Source organism: Dendrobates tinctorius, unplaced genomic scaffold (assembly GCF_039654945.1).
Source record: "Dendrobates tinctorius isolate UK_male_01 unplaced genomic scaffold, ASM3965494v1 ptg000039l, whole genome shotgun sequence".
Taxonomy (NCBI): domain Eukaryota; kingdom Metazoa; phylum Chordata; class Amphibia; order Anura; family Dendrobatidae; genus Dendrobates; species Dendrobates tinctorius.
In genome coordinates this window covers 39,826,033-39,852,558 of record NW_027361707.1, presented here as the reverse complement: position 1 = coordinate 39,852,558, position 26,526 = coordinate 39,826,033, and the positions used below count along the sequence as shown (strand labels likewise).

The window sequence follows — 26,526 nt, the reverse complement described above, 5'->3', positions numbered from 1 at the left end:
GCGTATTATTATGCCCAATGTCGGAAAGGGGTTAAGGACCAGGCAGATGTGCGGCAGCTTTGCACAACTCAGAGCCTGTGAGCACAAGCCTGGATTATAATGCAAAAATTATTGTGTTCTCATTTCCAGATGGACAATTATAAGGATCTGTTGCAACTAAGACCGTTCTTTCTATTTCAACGGTAGCACCCTCTGGTCTGGGTGTCAGCTAATTTGCCAACAGATCACAAGTTGGATTCATTTGATATATGTTCTATAGGAGCGTATAAAATCATGGGTATTCATCGTGTATATAGTCCAGCCTGATGAAGGGGCTAGACCGTCTCAGAAACACGAAGCAACGATGAAAGCTTTTATACAATGACCCCAGTGGTACATCACCTCATCATCCATGGCAGCACTGAACCAAACCCCGATTTTTCTCCCTTCCTTGGATTTCTGCCTGGATGTCAGAGTCCAGCAGGTGGAGCAACAGAAAATCAGAATCACCTCATTATTCCTCAGCGCTGTGCCTGCTCTGACACAACACGCTCAGGTAAAAAACAACACTCTTACTACGATCTGCGCAAGGTACGCTTTCCTTTCTCTATCATGTACTCAGATGGACACTTCTATTATTTTTGCACCACCTCAGTTCTCTGCCCGTCATACATGTGACACTTACTGCGCAGGACAGAGTATTTTAGCTTTTTTAAATCTGAGACTTGGAAACATTAAGAAACACTGAAATACACCAGTTTATAGAAGCATTTTTTAATTGAACGATGACACAAAAATTCCTCAGAAATCTTCCCCAGTCCAAACCGATGACTCCCCTTTCCAAAATATAGTATAAAAAACAAACAAAAAATTCTTTACAATTTGTCCTTCAGGTCACGTCTGCTTCATTGGCGCAGGGATATTGGCAGAGGCTTGCTCCAGGAATGCCAGAGGCCCTTGTGGCATTTCGCTTGGCTTCTTAGGCGGACCATTAATCTCCTCTAGGACTTGCTGCCAGCTCCGTAGCTTAGCCAGGTGCTTCTGAATGAGCGCTTCCTTCCTCTGCAGCTCGCTCCTCAGTTCTGTCACATCCTATCAGGAGCAAATGTAGAAAAAAAAAAAGGCAATTTATATTGTAGCAAGGGTTTGATGATGGCAAACAGCAAACAATGCTTCCTGGCAGGAGGAGGTTTGCTGTTATGTCTACCAGGGCTGTGGAGTCAGAGTCGTGGTCGGTGCTCATTTTGTTGGAGTCGGTATAAAATGGACCGACTCCTAAAATATATAATAAATTGGGTACAGTAGTTCAATGCAGAATGTGCTGAATATTTTTTCATATGAATTTGGGAAAGTTATGAAATGTCCTATAAATGGCTGTTCTATTCCTGATTTAAGGCTACATTCACACACAGCGTTTTTCCAGGATACGTTTTTCAGTTGCAAAAGCAGATCAGCTTTTTAAAAAAACCGCATCACGAGCTCATAGATAATGTTTTCAATAGCAAAAGTAGATTAGAAATCTGCTCTATCTATCCATTTATCCATATCACATCTGTACCAAAAAGAATGAAAGCTGGATAGCACACAGACTAACACTCCTTTTTTTAGCACCAGTCAGGTACATCTCATAGCTGCCCAAAAGGACGCCCAGGACAGGCATTGCTCATCTTCAGTAACATCAACTGATAGTTGGAATAAATAGACTGCATTTATCACCACATCTTCTTAAGATGCAGGCTTTATTTTCAAGTGTAGGGGTGTGAAGTATGAGGTTCTGCAGCAGCTGAGGTGTGCAGTATGAAATTCTGCGGAACAGTATGAGATTCTGCCTCCCCCCCTAGGTTTGATCCTGGCTACGCCCATAGTGTGAATGAAGCCTGAGGGTCTAGGGTTTATCTTAGCCGAGATAAGTCATAGTGTGTGTGTTTATTATACACACACACACACACACACACACACAGTACAGGCCAAAAGTTTGGACACACCTTCTCAATCAAAGCGTTTTCTTTATTTTCATGACTATGAAAATTGTAGATTCACTCTGAAGGCATCAAAACTATGAATTAACACATGTGGAATTATATAATTAACAAAAGAGTGTGAAACTACTGAAAATACTGTGTCTTATTTTCTAGGTTCTTCAAAGTAGCCACCTTTTGCTTTGATTTCTGCTTTGCACACTCTTGGCATTCTCTTGATGAGCTACAAGAGGTAGTTACTGGAAAAGGTTTTCACTTCCCAGGTGTGCCCTGTCAGGTTTAATAAGTTGGATGTCTTGCCTTATAAATGAGGTTGGGACCATCAGTTGTGTTGTGCAGAAGTCTGGTGGCTACACAGCTGATAGTCCTACTGAATAGACTGCTAGAATTTGTATTATGGCAAGAAAAAAGCAGCTAAGTAAAGAAAAAGGAGTGGCCATCATTACTTTAAGAAATGAAGGTTAGCCAGTCCGAAAAATTGGGAAAACTTTGAAAGTGTCCCCAAGTGCATTGGCAAAAACCATTAAGCGCTACAAAGAAACTGGCTCACATGAGGACCGCCCCAGGAAAGGAAGACCAAGAGTCACCTCTGCTGCGGAGGATAAGTTCATCCGAGTCACCAGCCTCAGAAATCACAGGTTAACAGCAGCTCAGATTAGAGACCAGGTCAATGCCACACAGAGTTCTAGCAGCAGACACATCTCTACAACAATTGTTAAGAGGAGACTTTGTGCAGCAGGCCTTCATGGTAAAATAGCTGCTAGGAAACCACTGCTAAGGACAGGCAACAAGCAGAAGAGACTTGTTTGGGCTAGAGAACACAAGGAATGGACATTAGACCAGTGGAAATCTGTGCTTTGGTCTGATGAGTCCAAATTTGAGATCTTTGGTTCCAACCACCGTGTCTTTGTGCGACGCAGAAAAGGTGAACGGATGGACTCTACATGCCTGGTTCCCACCGTGAAGCATGGAGGAGGAGGTGTGATGGTGTGGGGGTGCTTTGCTGGTGACACTCTTGGGGATTTATTCAAAATTGAAGGCATACTGAACCAGCATGGCTACCACAGCATCTTGCAGCGGCATGCTATTCCATCCAGTTTGTGTTTAGTTGGACCATCATTTATTTTTCAACAGGACAACGGCCTCAAACACACCTCCAGGCTGTGTAAGGGCTATTTGACCAAGAAGGAGAGTGATGGGGTGCTACGCCAGATGACCTGGCCTCCACAGTCACCAGACCTGAACCCAATCGAGATGGTTTGGGGTGAGTGAAGGCAAAAGGGCCTACAAGTGCTAAGCATCTCTGGGAACTCCTTCAAGACTGTTGGAAGACCATTTCTGGTGACTACCACTTGAAGCTCATCAAGAGAATGCCAACAGTGTGCAAAGCAGTAATCAAAGCAAAAGGTGGCTACTTTGAAGAATCTAGAATATAAGACATATTTTCAGTTCTTTCACACTTTATATAATTCCACATGTGTTAATTCATTGTTTTGATGCCTTCAGAATGAATCTACAATTTTCATAGTCATGAAAAGAAAACTCTGAATGAGGTGGTGTGTCCAAACGTTGGTCTGTACCGTATACATGTACATGTATACAGTGTATTACATATTTACAATTTATTACAGTTTTGTGTTCTAAAGTTGTATTCCAATAAATATTATGTTCTAAATATCTTGATTATTGGATCATAGAAATGATTAAATGTCTGATGTTCACATTGTACTACAATAAATTTTTCACTTAAATATAAGCAATATATGTGGGAGTCGGAGTCGTGGAGTCGGTGTAAGGGAAATTGAGGAGTCGGAGTCGGTGTAAGGGAAATTGAGGAGTCAGAGTCGCAGGTTTGGCTTACCGACTCCATAGCCCTGATGTCTACTATGGTTATATTTAAAGGGGTTTTCTAGGATCTAAAATACATGGCTACTTTCTTCTAGAAAGTGTCATATCTGTCAGCCAGGAATGTCTGGTACTGCAGCTCAGCTTCGTGGAAATTAACGTGGACAGCTGTTTCTGGAATAAAGCAGCCATGGTTTTCTAATCCTTCTGGACAATCCCTGTAGGATATCTCCATGAATAGCAGATTTGCATTTGATTCTTCTGCATCTTATCAGTATGTAACATGAGCTGTTTTGCTGGGAAATTGAAACAGATTTCAGACTATGCGTTGCAGAAAGTGAAATCTACAATTCCACAACACGGATTAACGCGTCAATTTCTGCACAAAAATGATCAGCAACGTACAGTTAGGTCCATATATATTTGGACAGAGACAACATTTTTCCAATTTTGGTTCTAGACATTACCACAATGAATTTTAAACAAAACAATTCAGCTGCAGTTGAAGTTCAGACTTTCAGCTTTCATTTGAGGGTATCCACATTAAAATTGGATGAAGGGTTTAGGAGTTTCAGCTCCTTAACATGTGCCACCCTGTTTTTAAAGGGACCAAAAGTAATTGGACAATTGACTCCAAGGCTATTTCATGGACATTTGTGGGCAATCCCTTCATTATGTCATTCTCAATTAAGCAGATAAAAGGCCTGGAGTTGATTTGAGGTGTGGTGCTTGCATTTAGGATGTTTTGCTGTGAAGGAAACATGCGTCAAAGGAGCTCTCCATGCAGGTGAAACAAGCCATCCTTAAGCTGCAAAAACAGAAGAAACCCATCCGAGAAATTGCTACAACATTAGGAGTGGCAAAATCTACAGTTTGGTACATCCTGAGAAAGAAAGAAAGCACTGGTGAACTCATCAATGCAAAAAGACCTGGGCGCCCACGGAAGACAACAGTGGTGGATGATCGCAGAATAGTCTCTATAGTGAAGAGAAACCCCTTCACAACGGCCAACCAAGTGACCAACACTCTCCAGGAGGTAGGCGTATCAATATCCAAATCTACCATAAAGAGAAGACTGCATGAAAGTAAATACAGAGGGTTCACTGCACGGTGCAAGCCACTCATAAGCATCAAGGATAAAAAGGCTAGACTGGACTTTGCTAAAAAACATCTAAAAAAGCCAGCACAGTTCTGGAAGAACATTCTTTGGATAGATGAAACCAAGATCAACCTCTACCAGAATTATGGAAAGAGAAAAGTATGGCGAAGGCGTGGTACAGCTCATGATCCAAAGCATACCACATCATCTGTAAAACACGGCGGAGGCAGTGTGATGGCTTGGGCATGCATGGCTGCCAGTGGCACTGGGTCACTAGTGTTTATTGATGATGTGACACAGGACAGAAGCAGCCGAATGAATTCTGAGGTATTCAGAGCCATACTGTGTGCTCAGATCCAGCCAAATGCAGCCAAACTGATTGGTCGTCGTTTCATACTACAGATGGACAATGACCCAAAACATAAAGCCAAAGCAACCCAGGAGTTTATTAAAGCAAAGAAGTGGAATATTCTTGAATGGCCAAGTCAGTCACCTGATCTCAACCCAATTGAGCATGCATTTCACTTGTTAAAGACTAAACTTCAGACAGAAAGGCCCACAAACAAACAGCAACTGAAAACCACCGCAGTGAAGGCCTGGCAGAGCCTCAAAAAGGAGGAAACACAGCGTCTGGTGATGTCCATGAGTTCAAGACTTCAGGCAGTCATTGCCAACAATGCGTTTTCAACCAAGTACTAGAAATGAACATTTTATTTACAATTATTTAATCTGTCCAATTACTTTTGGTCCCTTTAAAAACAGGGTGGCACATGTTAAGGAGCTGAAACTCCTAAACCCTTCATCCAATTTTAATGTGGATACCCTCAAATGAAAGCTGAAAGTCTGAACTTCAACTGCATCTGAATTGTTTTGTTTAAAATTCATTGTGGTAATGTCTAGAACCAAAATTAGAAAAATGTTGTCTCTGTCCAAATATATATGGACCTAACTGTACAAATGAGATTTATCATGTCAGTTAGCTGGTACTGTATTACTTTCTGTATTTCCACATGCAAATCCACACGGGACATCAGCCACAAACATGCAAAGTGTGGACATAACCTTTAGTTCCCCCACAGCGCTCCATCAGCCTTACAATGGATACTATTGCCACCTGAGCGACCATGTTGTCTTACAGTAAGGTCTGTTAGGGTACACAGGTAGATAGATAACCCTCCAGGTAAAGTGATATACGGTTTTATTTCTTGGGCATGGCTGGATGGGGCCGCACATGTCTTATATAGCGTGTTATGCCTGTAAGGCTAAGTGCACACGTACCGGAACTCTCGCGGAAATTACCGCGAGAATTCCGGAATTCCAGTCCGCGGGAAAATCGCATTTTAAATTCCCGCAATTTTCCAGCGGAAAAACTAGCATTTTGCAAGCGTAATTAGCTTGCAAAATGCTAGCGTTCTCCAAGCGATCTGTAGCATCGCTTGGAGAACTGATTGACAGGTTGTCACACTCATCAAACATAGTGTTTGACAAGTGTGACCAACTTTTTACTACTGAGGCCGCCTATGCAGCATCAGTAGTAAAAGATAAAATGTAAAAAAAATAAAAAATGGTGTTATTCTTACCCTCCGACGTCCCGCGCATCCGTTCCCAGTAATCCTTTGCGAAAATGCCCGCGATGACGTCAGTTCTCGCGGGATCGCGACGTCTCGCGGTAATTCGCGATGACGTCGTGCGAATGACCGCGAGACTTCGCGATCCCGCGAGAACGGACGCCATCGTGGGCATTTTCGCAAAGGATTACTGGGAACGAGAGCGTGAAGAGAAGCGGGAAGACTGCGCGGGACGCCGGAAGGTAAGAATAACAATATTTTTTATTTTTAAATTCTATTTTTTACAGGACAGTCTCCTCTCCTCCGGACCGTGGGTACCATCCGCAAATGCTCTGCTTACTTTCCGCATGGTGTGCACAGCCACATGCGGAAAGTAAACGGAACAATGCATTCCTATGGGTGCGGGATCGCCGCGATTCCGCAAATTAATGAGCATGCTGCGGTTTTTACCACGAAGCGATTCCACCGCGGTAAAAACCGCAGCATTAGTACAGCATTGCGGAATCCCATAGGAATGCATGGGATGCTTATTTTTCGCGTTTTCGCGGCAAAATCGCGCGGTTAAAACCGCCGCGGAAACGCGAAAAAAACGCCACGTGTGAACTCAGACTTAGTGGCACAACTCCCTTATTGCAGCCCTGTACATACAAGTGTGGCGGTGAATGGGGCTGCAGCTTTGGCCCTTTCATAGCACTAATCAGTACGGGCCCTAAGGACAGGTCATGAATGTTTAAAGGGAATCTGTCAGCAGAGAATGACTATTCTGATGTGGCAAACAGTCCCGTGCAGTTTCCCACCATCTTCACCCCCTCTATTTTGATTGACAGCTCTGGCTTTATAAAGTCAGTAAAAGGGCGCTGATAAAAGTGAAAACAAGTATGTGAAAAGGTGCACTGAACTGTTTGGCCACACCAATGGTGCACCAAGCGCCTGTTCATGGTTGGAACAGTCTTCAGCGCCAACAGTCTCTTTTAAACATGTTTAACACATTGGATGTCTGTTGGCTGAGCAATCATTCAGATGGCAGACATTCCAGCCGCCTCTCTCATACACATGAGGCGCGCGTCCCGCGTTTTCTATGAGGGAGCCATCGCCTGGCACGTCTGGCTGCAGATTATCTCAGGGAGACAATGCGATCGGCAGGCCAAAAATCAGACCTTCCATTTCATTATGCCCCCCCAACAAACTGTCAGAGGAATTCCAGACACAGACTGTGGGACAATCCTGGAGATATCAGTGGGCTCAGCTGACATTAATCAAATGTGTATGGGGTTTAAGTCCTGGAGACCTCTTTGAGATAAGCCAGTTTGCTATGGAGACATCATCCTTAGGAGTAGTGAGGAGATGACATGGTCCTCACAGTAGGATATTCACCTCCTTAATAACCTGCTCCGGCTTCTGGACAGACAGCTGCAATCTCTTCTGTAGGAAGAAACATTCTGTTTGTCTGGCCACATCCAGGAACTTCTGAATACACTGTTCAACACCTGAGGAGGAGAGAAGAAGACCGGGAACGTTTCAGACTGGTGCTACCACATAACAGACGCAGCATGGACCCCTGGGCTGGGGCTGTAGACAGACATTTGCAGTAAAGCGCTTTCAAAACATTTCAGCAGTAAGGGGACCGTCTGCTACGTCTCTGTGCCTATCTGGAATAACGGACACTTTCAGAAAAAAAAAAAAAGTATAAATGGAGCTCACATGAGTTTATGGTGATTTATCTAAATTCTCTCACAAATGCAGTCACATTTCCACGCTCCTGGCATTTATTCCCTCCTTGTATTACGTCCAGTACGCTGTAATCTCCCCACCATCGAGTACAGGCCGTCACACATCATAAACCTCTCTTTTCCACTGATCCCACATCTCTCCTCAGCCTCCATGTCTCTTAATGGATTGTGTTTCTCAAGCTGGGCAGCAGACTGAACAGTTTCAGTACCGGAGCTGTGTTATGTGAGTAATTACTTTTTAACTATAAGAAATGTCTGTGTGGTGGAAGAGGAATCATTGGATCTGTAGTTCTTCACATACAGTGAGGGAAAAAAAGTATTTAGTCAGCCACCAATTGTGCAAGTTCTCCCACTTAAAAAGATGAGAGAGGCCTGTAATTGACATCATAGGTAGACCACAACTATGAGAGTCAAAATGAGAAAACAAATCCAATTACGATTTCAGTAAGTCTTCACAAGGTTGGCGACACTGTTGGTGGTATGTTGGCCCATTCCTCCATGCAGATCTCCTCTAGAGCAGTGATGTTTTGGGCCTGTTGCTTGGCAACACAGACTTTCAAATCCCTCCAAAAGTTTTCTATGAGGTTGAGACCTGGATACTGACTAGGCCACTCCAGGACCTTCATGTGCTTCTTACGAAGCCACACCTTCGTTGCCCTGGTGGTGTGTGTTGGGATCATTATGCTGAAAGACCCATCCACGTTTCATCTGCAATGCCCTTGCTGATGGTAGGAGATTTGCACTCAAAGTCTCACGATACATGGGCCCCATTCATTCTTTCGTGTACACGGATCAGTCGTCCTGGTCCCTTGGCAGAGAAACAGCCCCAAAGCATGATGTTGCCATCCCCATGCTTCACAGTAGGTATGGTGTTCTTAGAATGCGGAGTTGCATACAGTCTCCTCCAAACACGACGAGTTTTGTTTCTACCAAACAGTTCTACTTTGGTTTCATCAGACCATATGACATTCTCCCAATACTCTTCTGGATAAACCAAATGCTCTTTAACAAACTTCAGACGGCCCCGGACATGTACTGGCTTAAGCAGGGGGACACGTCTGGCACTGGAGGATCTCAGTCCCTGGCGGTATAGTGTGTTACTGAAAGTAGCCTTTGTTACGGCAGTCCCATTTCTATGCAGGTCATTCACTAGGTCCCCCCTTGTGGTTCTGGGATTTTTGCTCACCGTTCTTGTGATCATTTTGACCCCATGGTGTGACATCTTGCGTGGAGCCCCAGATCGAGGGAGATCATCAGTGGTCTTTTATGACTTCCATTTTCTTATTTTTGCTCCCACAGTTAATTTCATCACACCAAGCTGCTTGCCTATTGCAGATTCAGTCTTCCCAGCCTGGTGCAGGGCTACAATTGTGTTTCTGGTGTCCTTCGACAGCTCTTTGGTCTTCACCATAGTGGAGTTTGGAGTGTGACTGTTTGAGGTTGTGGACAGGTGACTTTTATACTGATAAGTTCAAACAGGTGCCATTACTACAGGTAATGAGTTGAGGACAGAGGAGCCTCTTAAAGAAGAAGTTACAGGTCTATGAGAGCCAGAAATCTTGCATGTTTTTAGATGACCAAATACTTATTTTCCTCCTTAATTTGAAAAATAATTCTTGCCAAATCAGACAAAGTGATTTTCTGGATTTGTTTTCTCATTTTGACTCTCATAGTTGTGGTCTACCTATTATGCCAATTACAGGCCTCTCATCATTTTAAGTGGGAGAACTTGAACAATTGGTGGCTGACTAAATACTTTTTTCCCCACTATGTAATTTAGACAACAAAAGCCAAAGCAGCATCAAAAAAGGTAATAATGAGTAATAACGACCTCTGAGCCATGGTGCCATCACCTGGTTTGTATGGAGAGCTATTTGGATAAATTTGGTAAAAGAAGTAAAATCCCTATAAACGACAGAGACTCAGCATCTCGGCGTATGTTACCTGTGCGGATCTCCTCCTGGTCTGTGCCGTTCACATAGTCCTGGCTCACGAGAGAAGCAAAGCAAGCCTGTAATAGAGAGGAAAACGAATTACATCTACAATGGATTATACCATTTCTGAGGCGGCCATGTTACAGCGTTGCCCCGACTAGAAGTCCTTCTCTGTGGAGCAAGTGTGAGTGACAGCTGCCATCTCCAACATGCTGCGGAAAACCATGAAACTGACAGTGGGCAGGAACATGGCTGCCCTGCAAGCACCCAGAAGAGGACGGGACATGTCTGATCTCCATGCACGGCCGGGCAGTCAGGGAAGGATTGGGGTGAAACACCCCTAAAGTAGAAACATTGTAGTAAGGGATGCTGTGTATAGCTCAGGGCGCACAGACCAGACGTTGTCCCAATGCGCCGAGTACTGGAAACACTAACAATTTCTTCCGTATTTCAGTGATTTCCAGCTGTTACAAAACTACAACTCCCAGCACGCCCTAACACATTATTAATATACATTTATATAGCACCATTTATTCCAAGGCACTTTACATGTGAAATGAGAAATATAGACAAGTATAATAAACATTTGTAAGACAAGGGACACACAAGTACATAAGGAGAGGGGACCCTGCCCGCGATGGCTCACAGTCTACAGGGATGGGTGAGGATACAGTAGGAGAGGGTAGAGCAGGTCGTGCTGGTTGTGTGTCGGAACAGGTGGTTCTTCAGGTTCTTCTTGAAGGTTTCCGTTGTTGGTGAGAGTCTGATGTGTTGCGGCAGAGCGTTACAGAGTATGGGGGAAGCACAGGAGAAGTCTTGTATGTGGTTGTGGTGGGAAAAAGATACGGGGGGAGTAGAGGAGGAGATCTTGAGATGATCGAAGGTTGCGTGCGATTAGGTACCGGGAGACCATGTGACAGATGTATGGGGGAGACAGGTTGTGGGTGGCTTTGTATGTTATGGTTAGGGTTTTTAACTGGAGCCTCTGGGCAATAGGAAGCTATTGAAGGGCCTGGCATAGGGGGGAGGCTGGGGAATAACGGGGAGACAGGTGGATTAGTCGGGCAGCAGAGTGCAGGATGGATTGGAGTGGTGCCAGAGTGCTGGAGGGGAGGCCAGAGAGTAGGGGGTTGCAGTAGTCGAGGCAGGAGATAAGGGCATGCACTAGTGTTTTTGTGGTTTCATGGTTGAGGAATGCGCGGATCCGGGAAATAATTGAGTTTGAGGCGGCATGAGGAGGTAAGGGCTTAGATATGTGGTTTGAAAGAGAGGGCAGAGTTGAGGAAGACCCCAAGGCACAGAGCATGCGGGACTGGGGAAAGCGAGCAGCCATTCACAATGATGGATAGGTCTGGTGTAGGAGTAGAGTGAGATGGGGGAAAGATGATGAATTCTGTTTTGTCCATGTTCACTTTGAGAAAGCGAGCAGAAAAGAAGGCTGAAACAGCAGACAGACATTGTGGGATTTTGGTCAGTAAGGAGGTGAGGTCAGGTCAGGTCCAGATAGGTAGATCTGCGTGTCATTGGCGTACAGGTGATACTGCAAACCGTGGGATTCTATGAGCTGTCCCAGGCTGAAGGTGTAGATGGAGAAGAGTAGGGGTCCTAGAACTGAGCCTTGAACACCAACAGACAGGAGGCGCAGTGAGGAGGTGGTGTGTGAGAGGGAGACACTAAATGTTCGGTCTGTTAGGTATGATGAGATCCAGGATAGGGCCAAGCCTGTGATGCCAAGAGATGAGAGAATTTGTAGCAGGAGAGAGTGGTCCACGGTGTCAAAGGAGAAAGACAGGTCCGGGAGAAGGAGGACAGAGTAGTGTCGCTTGCTCTTGGCGGTTAGTAGGTCCTTGGTGACTTTAGTTAGGGCAGTTTCAGTTGAGTGATGTGGTCGGAAGCCAGATTGTAACCGATCACATAGGGAACAGGAGGAGAGGTGGGAGGACAGTTCAAGATATACATGCTGTTCCAGTAGTTTTGAGGCATAAGGGAGAAGAGATATCGGGCGATAGTTAGACACAGAGGATGGGTCGAGGGAGGGCTTTTTGAGGATGGGTGTGATTGAGGCATGTTTAAAGGATAATAATCTTTATTTTTATATAGCGCTAACATATTACGCAGCGCTTTACAGTTTGTACACATTAAGAGGGAAAGACACCATTTGTAAGTGAAAGGTTGAAGAGGTGTGTTAGAGTTGGGATGAAGACTGTGGCAAGGTTAGGGATGAGGTGGGACGGGAGTGGGTCAAGCGTACAAGTGGTGAGGTGTGATCTTGACCAGGGGCGGACACTGACAGCTTGGGGCCCCTGTGCAAGAAATGTGTCTGGGCCCCCCTCCTTTTATGGCGTCAAAGCTACGTGTGTATATAGCCACACACACACATACATGTATATATATTACATAATCTCCTTTATTATGTATATTGCTGTCCCTTACAGTGTGCCCTCTCGTTATGTACAGTACGGTCCCTTGCATTTTGAATTATATAGAGCCCTGTTTTTTATTACTTACCGTCCTGTCTTGTTAGCTGTATAATGCAATGATGGCTGATGGAGCATGGGAAAGCTTCTTTTCTAATGGAGGAGCTGATGGACTGGTAGCCTGGTCACCGGCTCCTCGATCAGCAGTCATTTTATATCTAAAAAGATAGGGGACTATGTAATAAAAGAGGGCAAGAATACACTATGTAAGAGACAGCACTGTACATAACAGCAGAGGAAGGTATATAATAAGGGACGGCACCATATATAACTAGAGAGGATGGTACGTAATAAGGGACGGTGTTATACATAATAAAAGAGGAAACTATGTAACTAAGGATGATGTTATACAGAATTAGTGAGTACACTATATAATTAGGGACTGTGTTAGACATAGTAAGTAATAATAATAATGTCTTCCTCCACCTCCCCCTGTTCCTAAGGCAATTATAAGTCCCCCTTCCTCCCATCCCAATCCCCCACACGCCTCATTGTTCTCCTCCCCTCACATCTCATTATTGTCCTCTCCCCCAAGCCATCATTTTCTTCTCCCCCACCACTATTTTGGCTTTCTCCCCCACCACTCCCATCATTGCCCATTCCACCACCTCCACCTCCCCCATTCATTGCCCTTTCCACCACCATCATTGCATTCTCCCCCACCACCCCATCATCATTTCATTTTCCCCCACCATCCCATAATTGCCCTCTCCCCATCACGGCCTTCTCCCCATCACCCCATCATATCATTGCCCCTCGGGCCCGGAGAAATCGGCCAAATTGCCCTCCTCATTAGCCGCCTTGCAGGGCCCCCTGGAGGCTCTGGGCCCCTGTGCAGTTGCACAGGTTGAACCGGCGGTATGTCCGCCCATGATTTTGACAGGAGGGTGGAGAGCTGATCTTCACATGCAGAGAGTTGTGATTTCCTAACAGGTTAGACACCATAGATGTAAATTGGCTGCACTTACATGTAAGTGCCCTGTTTCTCCTCCTGGAGAGCGACATGCCAGGGTAAGGAGGCTTATAGGCCATACAATGCTCCTCTGGGAAATTAAATATGCAAATTGTCTCTTCAGAGAGTAAGAGGACTTGAACTCTAGCGCCATCTACTGGAAGTAGCGATCCTAAAATTAAGTATCGACCCTTTAACGAGCCTTGCCATATGACTTTGGATAAAAGTCAAACCAAAATCTCAACTTGCAGACGTGTTTTGAGATATTACCCCTCCTCAGTGCAAAGCATGAGATCTAATTTTGCTGTATGGAGAGGCCTCTGACTGAGGTCTAAAGGGTGGCATCTCTCTTTGTGGAGAGTGACATACCTCCCAGGAGCATTGTATGGCCTTTAAGTCTCCTTACACTGGCATTCTAGACATGTCACTCTAAACATGGAGATTGTTACCCCGTAGACCCAAGTCAGATGCCTCTCATACACCAAATCAGATCTCATGCTTTGCACTGAGGGGGAGTTACACCTTCCAAACATGTGTCAGCAAACAGATTCTGGTTTGGCTTTTATCCTAAGTCAGTAACCGATCTCAGACTGCGCCAACTTGTGTGATGGAAAAAGTCTCTGTGTGGCCGCACCCAGCATCACCCTAACAAACCACTGGAAACCATTAGGACACGTTCACACAATACTTTCTTGAGTGGAAACAAGTCCAACAACTATGTTTTCAGAGAAATCTGATTTCTTCTCCTCCTGGACTGATCACTTTAAAAATAATCAATTCTTGGTTAAAATTGGAATTCATTGTTACATTAATGAGACGGAAGACAGTTGGTGCCGATAAGATTCTATGTAGATGAGGGAGGAGGGGCTAAAGGCAGAGCTCCTCCCCCCTCCTCTCTACAGTGAACTGTCTTCTGTCTCAGTAATGGGATTTTGAGAATAAGAAAGAAGCAGATTTCTCTGATGTATTACAACGTGTCTAATCTTCATGTGTCCTATCAATTCATGACATAGAAATGAAAACAGCAGCTACTCTAAAAGGAAAACCCTCATCATATGAACAGCACAGAGGATTTCCCATAGAAATGAATAGGAAGTTTTCCAATTGTTTTTCACTCAGTGTGAACATACCTTAGGGTGCCTTCACATTGCGTCTATCCCCCCGGTCAGCGGCGCTGTCGATGGTTACTTCACCGTCCCCCACAAAACAGGATTCGGACATATTCGCCAACAGGGCCATAGACTACAATGGTGCTGACAGAGCGAGCATGGGCTCGAACGTCCATCATTTTCGGGCGTGAACACCTACTAGACACAGTCTCCTCTGTCCGAGCGGCCGCCTCCAGTAGTCACATACACCTGAAAATGACGCACGTCAGAGCCCACGCTCGCCCTGTCACCACCATTATAGTCTATGGCCCCGTCAGCTCATGCGTCCGAAACCCGTTTTTCGGGGAGGTTCGGACATAAGCCCCAACAGGGACAAGGAACGGTGACAGAGCAAAATGTGAGCACACCCTTAGAACAGAGGGAATGCTGGTTATTGTGGTGCATAGACCCCGGTGTTCCCGACATGGCGGCCTGCAGACCCCTCCATCTAACTCCCCGGTAATACACCGGAGCCGCCGTTACAGAAGTCAGCGGGGTCTGCCATAGAGGAGGCAAAATACAAATCATCTCTTCCCTCAGACCAAGATGTTAGGTATACAGCTCCAGAGCCGGGGGGGGCTGCAGTGCTCCAGAGCTGGGGGGGGGGGGGGGGGGGGCTGCAGTGCTCCAGAGCTGGGGGGGGGGGGGGGGGGGGGCTGCAGTGCTCCAGAGCTGGGGGGGGGGGGGGGCTGCAGTGCTCCAGAGCTGGGGGGGGGGGCTGCAGTGCTCCAGAGCTCGGGGGGGGGGGGGGGCTGCAGTGCTCCAGAGCTGCTGGGGGGGGGGGGGCTGCAGTGCTCCAGAGCTGCTGGGGGGGGGGGGGCTGCAGTGCTCCAGAGCTGCTGGGGGGGGGGGCGGCTGCAGTGCTCCAGAGCTGCTGGGGGGGGGGGGCGGCTGCAGTGCTCCAGAGCTGTTGGGGGGGGGGGGCTGCAGTGCTCCAGAGCTGCTGTGGGGGGGCTGCAGTGCTCCAGAGCTCGGGGGGGGGGGGGGGCTATAGTGCTCCAGAGCTGCTGTGGGGGGGGGGGGGGGGGGAGGCTGCAGTGCTCCAGAGCTCGGGGGGGGGGGGGGGCTGCAGTGCTCGGGGGGGGGGGGGGGCTGTCGTGCTCCAGAGCTGCTGGGGGGGGCTGCAGTGCTCCAGAGCTGCTGGGGGGGGGGGGGGGCTACAGTGCTCCAGAGCTGCTGGGGGGGGGGGGGGGGCTGCAGTGCTCCAGAGCTGTTGGGGGGGGGGGCTGCAGTGCTCCAGAGCTGGGGGAGAGAAGCACCAGTGTCCTGTGTGCATGCTGGGACTTGTAGTGAGGCTGCAGACTACTAATATACACCTGTCCCTCCTCCATCATCTGCAGTGCAGACTGTGCAGCTGCTGTGGAACTACAACTCCCAGCATGTTGACGTCATCAGGGAATGCTGGGAGTTGTAGTCGGACGGCCCCAGTTTCCAGTCTGCACGTTCCTACCTCGAACGAGGACTCCAGCTCGTCCACCAGGGTGCTGTTGGTGTTCTTCGCCCCGGGAGGAGTGGACATCAGGCCAGGCCCTGCTCCAGGCTGCATGGGCGGCGGAGGCCCGGGAGGCTGCCCGGAGAACATCCCGCTGAGAGAAGACGCCATGAGACAGAAGAACAGAACAGGGCTACTGACGTCACCGGACGTCTTCCTGCACAACCACTACTGGCATGCGCCCTACGCCGCCATCATTGATTTGGTAACTGATTTTTTTTAATGCTTTATTTTCGGAAGAGAATGTGCTTCCCAACAACAAAGTATGTCCGGAGCTGGGAATCGCCACACAGCGGCAAAGCGTGGAATAACAGCTACAGCCGTGTTTTTTTTTTAGCCACCAGATGGCGCCATAGCACAGGGAAACGAGAGCAGGGCCCGAGCGGCTCAGACTGGTGGGGAGTCATGGATACAGGGCTGGACCGTCCCGGCCTGCACTTGTGCGCATGAGCAGAAGATGACAGTCACTGCTCTACAGTCATAGATGTAACAGCCAGAACTTTTTTCCTTTCCTTTTTTTTAGGGGTCAAAGAACCAGACTGGAGTCTATATTCTACAGTTGTGATAAGATACATATCACGTCGCCATTTTCCTGTAGAGTTCTCATTTTTCGGGGGCTGAGGGTTATTCTTTGCCCCCAGGGGTTTTTATTGATGCCACTTTCCAATGTTGCAGCGACCAAAAAACCCCATAATCCTGGCGGTTTGGTTCTTATCTCGTTCCGCTGCTTTCTGAGCGGATTAGTTTCTATTTTCATACATCGTATTTTTACGAATTATTATTATTTATATAGCACCATTGGTTCCATGGTGCTGTGCATGAGAAGGGCTGACATACAGATCACAGATGTCACTGACAGTAACAATGACGGACTGATCCAGAGGGAATGCAGCAATAGGGAGAAGTGGGGAGATCCGAACTTCTGTGGTTCCCCCATATTTTTACCCCCAAGGGTGGTTTGCTCGTTCATGACCGGCCAATATTTACAATTCTGACCACTGTCCCTTTATGAGGCCATAACTCTGGAACGCTTCCATGGATCCCGGTGATTCTGACATTGTTTTCTCGTGACATATTGTACTTCATGTCAGTGGTAAAATTTCAACGGAAATTTGGCAAAAATTTTGAAAATTTCACAATTTTCCAACTTTGAATTTTTATGCCCTTAAATCACAGAGACACAGCACACAAAAAACTTACTAAGTAACATTTCCCACGTGTTTACTTTACATCAGCACAATTTGGGAGCAGCAAATTTTTTTTTGTTAGGAAGTTATAAGGGTTAAAAGTTGACCAGCGATTTCTCCTTTTTACAACACCATTTTATTTTTACGGACCACATCACATATGAAGCCACTTTGAGGGGTCTATATGATAGAAAATACCCAAAAGTGACACCGTTCTAAAAACTGCACCCCTCACGGTGCTCAAAACCACATTCAAGAAGTTTATTAACCCTTCAGGTGCTTCACAGGAAGTTTTGGAATGTTCAAAAAAATGAACATTTAAATTTTTTCACAAAAAAATTACTTCAAATCCAATTTTTTTTTTTTTTACCAACGGTAAGACGAGAAACTGGACCCCAAAATGTGTTGTGCAATTTGTCCTGAGTACGGTGATACCTCATATGTGGGGGGGAACCACTGTTTTGGCGCATGGCAGAGCTCGGAAGGGAAGGAGCGCCGTTTTAGGCCATGTGCACACGGTGCGGATTCTGCTGCGGATCCGCAGCGTTTCTGGTCCTGTTGGTCCGCAGCAGATTTAGCTGCGTTGTACAGTACCATTGCTTTCAATGGTAAACTGGAAACCGCTGTGCACATGCTGCGGATTTTTCCGCACGGTTTTGCTGCAGTTTACAATCCGCAGCATGTCAATTCTTTTCATCCATTATGAGGTGTAAAACCGCACATAAACCACAGGACTTTAATCCTGCAGATTTATCTGCAGTTTTCACTACAAAATCCGCAGAGGCAAAAAACTCCGTGTGCACATAGTCTTACTTTTCAATGCAAAGTTGGCTGGAATAGAGATCGGACGCCATGTCACGTTTAGAGAGCCCCTAATGTGCCTAAACAGTGGAAACCCCCACAAGTGACCCCATTTTGGAAACTAGACCCCTTACGGAACTTATCTAGATGTGGGGTGAGCACTCTGAACCCCCAAGTGCTTCACACACATTTATAACGTAGAGCCATAAAAATGTAAAAATAATTTTTTCCACAAAAATGATCTTTTCGACCCCAATTTTTTATTTTCCCAAGGGTAACAGAAGAATTTGGACCACAAGAATTATTGTGCAATGTGTCCTGAGTACGCTGATACCCCATATGTGGGGGTAAACCACTGTTTGGGCGCATGGCAGAGCTAAGAAGGGAAGCAGCGCCAGATTTTACTGTTATGGTTTGCAGGTGCCATGACTCACTGGGAGAGCCCATGAGGTGCCAAAACAGCAGAACCCCCCATAAGTGACCCCATTTTATGACTTACACCTCTCAGTGAATTCATCTAGGGGTGCAGTGATCATATTGACACCATGGGTATGTCACAGAATTTTATACCATTGGACAGCCATGTGAAGAGACTCAGGAGGAACGGAGCGCTATTTGCCTATTCAAGTGAATGGCTCTGTGCACATGTCAGTGTGTTCCACAGACCATGTGTCCATGGGCAAAACATGCTGACATGTCCGTTTTTCAATGTCGTCGCTGGCCACAAAACATCCATCACACGTGCATACGCATAACACACATGGATGTCATCCATGCGACACGCATCGGCGCCGGGGAAGAAGCATTACAGCAAGTGCTGTTCCCCGGCGCCGGGTGCTGATTATAGCTCTCATCAGTCTCCGCTTCTTGTGCTGATCGCCCGCAGAGCAGGGGAGAATGACAAGATCAGCATCCGGCGCCGGGGAACAGTGCTTACTGTAACGCTTCTTCCCTGGCGCCCGTCCATGTGGTACTGATGCTGCACACGCATGCCACACGTGTGCCATAAGTATTACACACATGGACACTGACATCTCCGGTACCGGAAATATCAGGAAGTGTGAAAGAGGCGTTATAGCGGGTTTTTATGTTTGGCAGCTGTCACACACTAAAAGACGCTTTTTATTGCAAAAAAATAATTTTTGCATCACCACATTTCGAGAGCTATGATTGTTCCATGTTTTGGCCCACAGAGTCATGTGGGGTCTTGTTTTTTGCGGGACCATTTTTTGGCACATGACGTTTTTTGAGAGACAGAATGAGCAAAAGCCAGCAATTCATGAATTTCTTTTTTTTTTGGGGGGGGGGGGGCGTTTACACCGTTCCACGTGTGGTAAAATTGATAAAGCAGTTTTATTCTTTGGGTCAGTGCGATTACAGCAATACCTCATTTATATCATTTTTTGTGTTTTGGTGCTTTTATACAATAAAAACTTTTATATAAAAAATTATTATTTTTGCATTGCTTTATTCTGAGAGCTATCACTTTTATTTTTCAGGTGATGGAGCTATATGGCGGCTTATTTTTTTTTGTGGGACAAGATGACGTTTTCAGCGGTACCATGTTTATTTATATCCGTCTTTTTGATCGCGTGTTATTACACTTTGTTTGGCAGTATGATGATAAAGCATTGTTTTTTGCTTATTTTTTTACTGGGTTCACTAAAGGGGTTAACTAGTGAGACAGTTTTATAGGAGAGGTCATTACAGACACAGCGATACCAAATATGTGTACTTTTATTGTTTAGATTTTTTTAATTCAAATATTTATTTAGTGATAGAATATTGATTTTTTTTATTTTTTAAATATTTTTACAATTATAGAATATAGATTTTTTAAAAATATTTTTACAGTTATTTAAACTTTTTTTTTACTTCATTCTATCTCTTACATGTTGTCCCACCATGGGACAATCATTTTTTGCAGGCTGATCGCTTAGACTATAGCATGCAGATGAAGATCTGCATGCTATAGAAGCTGTCAGCGCTGCACTTTCTGCACACTGACCTGAGAGACTTCCTGATCATGCACTGCGCATGACAGGAAGTTTCTCAGCTCTGGTACCCGGGTGTTGTCGGATTGCCATAGCAGCGATCGTCACGCCGCGGGGGTCTCCGATCCAAAGGCAGAGGGGCTGTCAGCCCTCTGCTTGCTCCCAGGATGCTGTGATCGCATTCGATCACAGTATTCCGGGGGATAAAGTGCCGGGAGCGGTCTGTGACCAGTGGTGTGGGGGTCCCACCAGCCCAGGGAAAATTGCCCCATTATAATCTGCCACCATAGCGCCACGCCCCCATGTATCAACCCTTTCCTCCCCCTCCCAGACCCACCGGCCACCGCAGCGCCAGCCCCTCACTGATAAATCCCTGCTCTGTGCGCACACGACCTGTGATGAGGTCACAGGAGGAGTCAGGGGTTTCAGTAGAGGCCCCTGATCATGTGACCCCTGACTCCTCCCCTCCTGTGACTTCATCACAGGTCCTGTGCACACAGCCATCATTGTATTGTATGCGGGACTCTGCTGTGCTGGTTGTCATGGTGCTGGATGAGGAAAGTATGTGTGGGGTCAGGAGGGGTTTACAGGATGGATGTAGCTGCATGTGTGTGCGAGGTGTACGGAGCAGACCCGCGAATGTGCGAGGTGTACGGAGCGGAGCCGTGTGTGTACGAGGTGTACGGAGCGGAGCCGTGTGTGTACGAAGTGTACGGAGCGGAGCCGTGTGTGTACGAAGTGTACGGAGCGGAGCCGTGTGTGTACGAGGTGTACGGAGCGGAGCCGTGTGTGTACGAAGTGTACGGAGCGGAGCCGTGTGTGTACGAAGTGTACGGAGCGGAGCCGTGTGTGTACGAAGTGTACGGAGCGGAGCCGTGTGTGTACGAAGTGTACGGAGCGGAGCCGTGTGTGTACGAAGTGTACGGAGCGGACACGTGTGTGTACGAGGTGTACGGAGCGGAGCCGTGTGTGTACGAGGTGTACGGAGCGGAGCCGTGTGTGTACGAGGTGTACGGAGCGGAGCCGTGTGTGTACGAGGTGTACGGAGCGGAGCCGTGTGTGTACGAAGTGTACGGAGCGGAGCCGTGTGTGTACGAAGTGTACGGAGCGGAGCCGTGTGTGTACGAAGTGTACGGAGCGGAGCCGTGTGTGTACGAGGTGTGCGGAGCGGAGCCGCGCGCGATGTATGGAGCAGAGCTGCGCACGCGAGAGGTGTACGGAGGGGAGCCGCGCGTGTACGAGGCGTACAGAGCTGAGCCCTGTGTTTACAGAGCTGAGCTGCACGTGTGCAAGGTGTACGGAGCGGAGCCGCGTGTGTGTACGAGGTGTACGGAGCGGAGCCGCATGTGTGTACGAGGTGTACGGAACGGAGCCCTGTGTGTACAGAGCTGAGCTGCACGTGTGCGAGGTGTACGGAGCGGGGCTGCACGTGTGCGAGGTGTACGGAGCGGAGCCACGCGTGTACGGAGCGGAGCCGTGTGTGTGTACGAGGTGTACGGAGCGAAGCCGCATGTGTACCAGGTGTACGGAGAGGAGCCGCGTGTGTACGAGGTGTACGGAACGGATCCCTGTGTGTACAAAGTGTACAGACCTGAGCCATGTGTTTACGGAGCGGAGCCATGTGTGTATGAGGTGTATGGAGCAAAGCCGCATGTGTACAAGGTTTACAGAGCAGAGCCATGTGTGTACAAGGTGTACAGAGTGTGGCCGTGTGTGTATAAGGTGTACGGAGCAGAGCCGCATGTGCACGAGGTTTACGATGTGTGTACTGAATGGAGCTGTGTGTGCGAGGTGTACGGAGCGAAGCCGTGTGTACGAGGCATACAAAGCGGAACAGTGTGTGAATGAGGTGTGCGGAGCCATGTGTGTACAAGGTGTATGATGGGGAGCATTCATACCTCCCAACCGTACCAGATTTTGAGAGTCTGCCCCACTGCCCCGACCTGGAGCTTACTTTTCCCGTGGACACAGGAGTATATGGCGGAGCCCCAAGGAGCACTTGAAAACTCGCACATGACATTCTATCGGAAGTGACGTGATGGAAAATGACCAGAGGAGATTGTGGCGGAACCATGGAGGCTCTTCAGGGAATGCTTCAGATCATCACCATGTCCTCCTTTGAGAGCGCGGACAGCGGGATCGCCTTGGACTCGGGGATGTCGGCCATGTGAGTGGATCATGATATGTCCTGCACCAGGAGGCTCAGGTGGGCACTACAATGTGAGCTGGTATAGTATCTTTATAGAATCTTTCTTTCCCCTCTTTCCTTGTCTTTTTCTTTCTTTCTTTCTCTGTTCTTTCTTTCACTTTCTGTTCTTTCTTTCCCCTCTCTTTCTCCCTCTCTGTTCTTTCTTTCTTTTTTTCTCTCGTTATTCTTTCTTTCACCTTTCTCTTTCTTTCTTTCTCTCTTTGTTCCTTCTTTCCCCTCTTTCTTTCTCTCTCCCTCGCTGTTCTTTCTTTCCCCTCTTTCTTTCTTTCTTTTTTTCTCTCTGTTCTTTTTTTCTATCCCCTTTCTTTCTCTGTTCTTTTTTCCTTTCTCTCTGTTCTTTTTTTGTTTCTCTCTGTTCTTGCTTTCTCTCTTTTCCTCAGTACCAGTCAATGTGCCCACAGTACCAGCCACTGTGCCCTCAGTACCAGTCAGTGTGATCAGCAGTGCTAAATGGGTGTGGTTGGGGCATGGACATGGGTGTGACTAGTTGTGAAATGGGTGTGGTCGGGCGGCCGGTAGCCAATCATCATAGTGGAAGGCATCTGTTTCCATCAACTTTGTTATATGTGGGCAGTGGGCACCTCTAGTAAGGTGGGCACAAGATGGCGGGTTCTTGTCACCTGTGCCTCACACAAGTTACTATGAGATGTAAATGACCAGAGGAGATTGTGACGGAACCATGGAGGCTCTTCAGGGAATGCTTCAGATCATCACCATGTCCTCCTTTGAGAGCGCGGACAGCGGGATCGCCTTGGACTCGGGGATGTCGGCCATGTGAGTGGATCATGATATGTCCTGCACCAGGAGGCTCAGGTGGGCACTACAATGTGAGCTGGTATAGTATCTTTATAGAATCTTTCTTTCCCCTCTTTCCTTGTCTTTTTCTTTCTTTCTTTCTCTGTTCTTTCTTTCTTTCTTTCACTTTCTGTTCTTTCTTTCCCCTCTCTTTCTCCCTCTCTGTTCTTTCTTTCCCCTTTCTTTCTTTTTTTCTCTCGTTATTCTTTCTTTCACCTTTCTCTTTCTTTCTCTTTGTTCATTCTTTCCCCTTTCTTTCTCTCTCCCTCGCTATTCTTTCTTTCCCCTCTTTCTTTCTCTTTCTTTTTTTCTCTGTTCTTTTTTTCTATCCCCTCTTTCTTTCTCTGTTCTTTTTTCCTTTCTCTCTGTTCTTTTTTTGTTTCTCTGTTCTTTCTTTCTCTCTTTTCCTCAGTACCAGTCAATGTGCCCACAGTACCAGCCACTGTGCCCTCAGTACCAGTCAGTGTGATCAGCAGTGCTAAATGGGTGTGGTTGGGGCGTGGACATGGGTGTGACTAGTTGTGAAATGGGTGTGGTCGGGCGGCCGGTAGCCAATCATCATAGTGGAAGGCATCTGTTTCCATCAACTTTGTTATATGTGGGCACCTCTAGTAAGGTGGGCACGAGATGGCGGGTTCTTGTCACCTGTGCCTCACACAAGTTACTATGAGATGTATTTTATTCCTGCTATATTTCTTGGCATACTGAAATGTTTTGACCAGTTGGAAGTTGTACAACCTGAGGATTGTGCATGTGTGCACTGCCCGCATGTAGTAATATGTGTCTGTGTGTATATATATATATATATACTTACTCCGACCCCTATATAAACCCTGCCCCTCCAACCGCCGTCCACTTTCCCATGCTCCTGTTCCAATCCTGGGGTCTTTTTTGGTCCCCCTTGGTCCTCCACATGCTGAACATCTGGGACATGACTAACATTGCGCAATGTGCGCTTGTTCGTCGCCAGATGCAGCGTCGTGTTCAGTGTGTGAGGAGACGGCGACTTGTCTGTGGCGTTAACCCCTCTGCTGCCATGCTGGACACAGCCTGTGACGAGGAGCGTCTCTTCCTGTGTATCCGGCCACAGGCTGCACATCGGAGGCTGCTTCTTCTATCTGGGGAAGTTCATGAAGCAGAAGCCTCTGTGTGACTCATGTGAAGTAACTTGTCTGACAGGTCATGGGTCCAGGTCAGCAGGTGATTGCAGGCTATTAGCTGGTTTCGATGTTAGGTACAGGTGAGTCAGGACTAGATGTTGGGTGGAAGCCTTCCACTATTTGTAAGACCTCGTGCACACGCTGAGTATTTGGTGAGTTTTTCACTCAGTATTTGTAAGGCCTCATGGACACACTGAGCATTTGGGGTTTTTTACCTCAGTATTTGTGAGGCCTCGTGCACACGTTGCGTATTTGCAGAGTTTTTTTACCTCAGTATTTAACCCCTTCCCGCCACGTATGCGTCATGAAAACTAGTGACTTCCCGACCCCGTCACATGACCGGAGGGCCTATGGAGTCTGAACAGCCCGGGGCCCTGGCTACCCTTAATCCACCCCTGTGCATCAGCATTGCTGTGTGTAGCAGAGATCACAGTCTTCTATGAAAGCCAGCCATAAGCCGGTGCTCACAGTAGGATCGTAATGGCAGGTGCAGAGGTCTTCTGCCGACCCCCGGCTGTCACGACAATCCAATTGCGCCCCACGATCACGTGTCAGGTGCATTGATGGTCAAGGTGCATGACGCACTTCTGGCCGGCACGTGTTAAATCCCACCGTTAGTAATGGACAGCGAGATGTAACCGGATAACAGCCACGGGCAGAGCACCACTACACTCAAGGCTGTTAAAGGCACATGGTGACTGATTAAATCTGCCATCATGTGCGGGGAAAAGTTGTGGGTCGGTGTGCAAGCCCGCATCAAAGACAGGCACAAACTTTGACGTAAATGTACGTCAAAGGTCATGAAGGGGTAAATGATCCAGCAGCTCTCAGGAGATTAATTTTCTCCCTATATCTGAATGTTCAATAAGGCGGACAGGGAACATTATATTGCTATTAAAGGGCAGATTATTCTTCTAGCACCATTACGTCCATGACACCTTACATGTTAAAAGAGTGTAAAAAAAAAAAGTACAATAATCATGAATACAAGTCATCGACTGGTACAGGAGGAGAGATAGGACCCTGCCCGTGAGGGATCACTGTTTACAAGGGATGTGTGAGGCTACAATAGGGAGGGTAGAGCTGTTTGTGCAGCAGTATGATGGAACAAGGGTTACTGCAGGTTGTCTGAAGAGGTGAGTCTTTAGGTTTCTTATGAAGGTTCCCATGGTGGGTGAGAATAGATGTTGGGAGACTAACTCACAACAGCTGTATGGAGGAGACAGGTTGTGGATGGCTTTGTATGCCATGATTGTGGTTTTGAACTGGAGTCTCTGGTCAATCAATGAGGAGCCAGTGAAGGGATTGACAGGGAGAAGAGGTGGGGGAATAGGTGTATTAGTCGGGCAGCAGAGTTTAGGATAGTATTGAGGGATGCAAGTGTGTTAGAAGGGAGGTCACAGAGCAGGAGATTGTAGTCTTTGAGATGGGAGATGATGGGGGCATGCACTATTGTTTTTGCAGATTCCTGAACCAAGAATGCATGAATCCAGGAAATATTTTTGAGTTGGAATTGGCAAGAAGTGGAAAGGGCTTGGATATGTTGTTTGAAAGAGAGATGAGAGTCAAGGATAACCCCAAGGCAGCGAGCAAGTGAGATTAGGGAGAGTGAACAGGCGTTGACTTTGATGGCCAGGTCGGTTGGGAGGCGGGTTGAGAGAGATGGGGGAAAGGTGACAAATTCTATTTTGTTCATGTTAAGTTTTAGAAATTTAGCTAAGAAGAAAGATGAAATAGACAGATGTTGGGATTCTGGTAAGCAAGAAGGTGACATCAGGTCCAAAGAGGTAGATCTGTGTGTCATCAGCATAGAGGTGATACTGAAAACCAAAGGTGTAGATTGAGAAGAGCAGGGGTCCTAGAACTGAACCTTTGGGGACATCTATAGATAGGGGGTGATGAGGTGGTGTGCAAGAGGGAGACAATGTCCGGTCTGTTAGGTATGACAAGATCCAAGATAGGGCCAAGTCTGTGATGCCAAGAGATGAGCGAATCTGTAGTAAGGGGGAGTGGTCCACTGTGTCGAAGGCAGAGGACAGGTCTAGGAGGAGGACAGTCGTGTCCCTTGGCTTAGGCAGTTAGTAGGTCATTGGTGACCTTAGTCAGGGCAGTTTCAGTGGAGTGATGCAGCTGGAAGCCAGATTATAAGTGGTCAAAGAGGGAGCAGGAAGAGAGGT

At 47.0% G+C, this 26,526-nt stretch overlaps 1 protein-coding gene across 1 annotated transcript; it reads right to left on the bottom strand.

Moving 5' to 3' along the window:
- Window positions 1-737: 737 nt before the first annotated feature.
- Window positions 738-16,597, bottom strand: LOC141088537 (mediator of RNA polymerase II transcription subunit 28). Its single transcript, XM_073574648.1, has 4 exons — window positions 16,162-16,597; window positions 10,145-10,211; window positions 7,845-7,957; window positions 738-1,071 (listed from the first exon to the last, which is right to left on the bottom strand). Exons 1-4 carry the CDS (start codon window positions 16,312-16,314, stop codon window positions 874-876), a joined length of 531 nt encoding a protein of 176 aa, XP_073430749.1. The 5' UTR covers window positions 16,315-16,597; the 3' UTR covers window positions 738-873.
- Between the last annotated feature and the right edge of the window lie 9,929 nt (window positions 16,598-26,526).

Coding starts and splice junctions, on each gene's coding strand:
- LOC141088537 (XM_073574648.1), bottom strand. CDS start 16,314: ATGGCGTCTTCTCTCAGCGGGATGTTCTCCGGGCAGCCTCCCGGGCCT. Junction 10,212..16,161: donor AGCTGGAGTCCTCGTTCGAG/GTAGGAACGTGC, acceptor TCTCTATTACAG/GCTTGCTTTGCTTCTCTCGT. Junction 7,958..10,144: donor CCAGGAGGAGATCCGCACAG/GTAACATACGCC, acceptor TCTCCTCCTCAG/GTGTTGAACAGTGTATTCAG.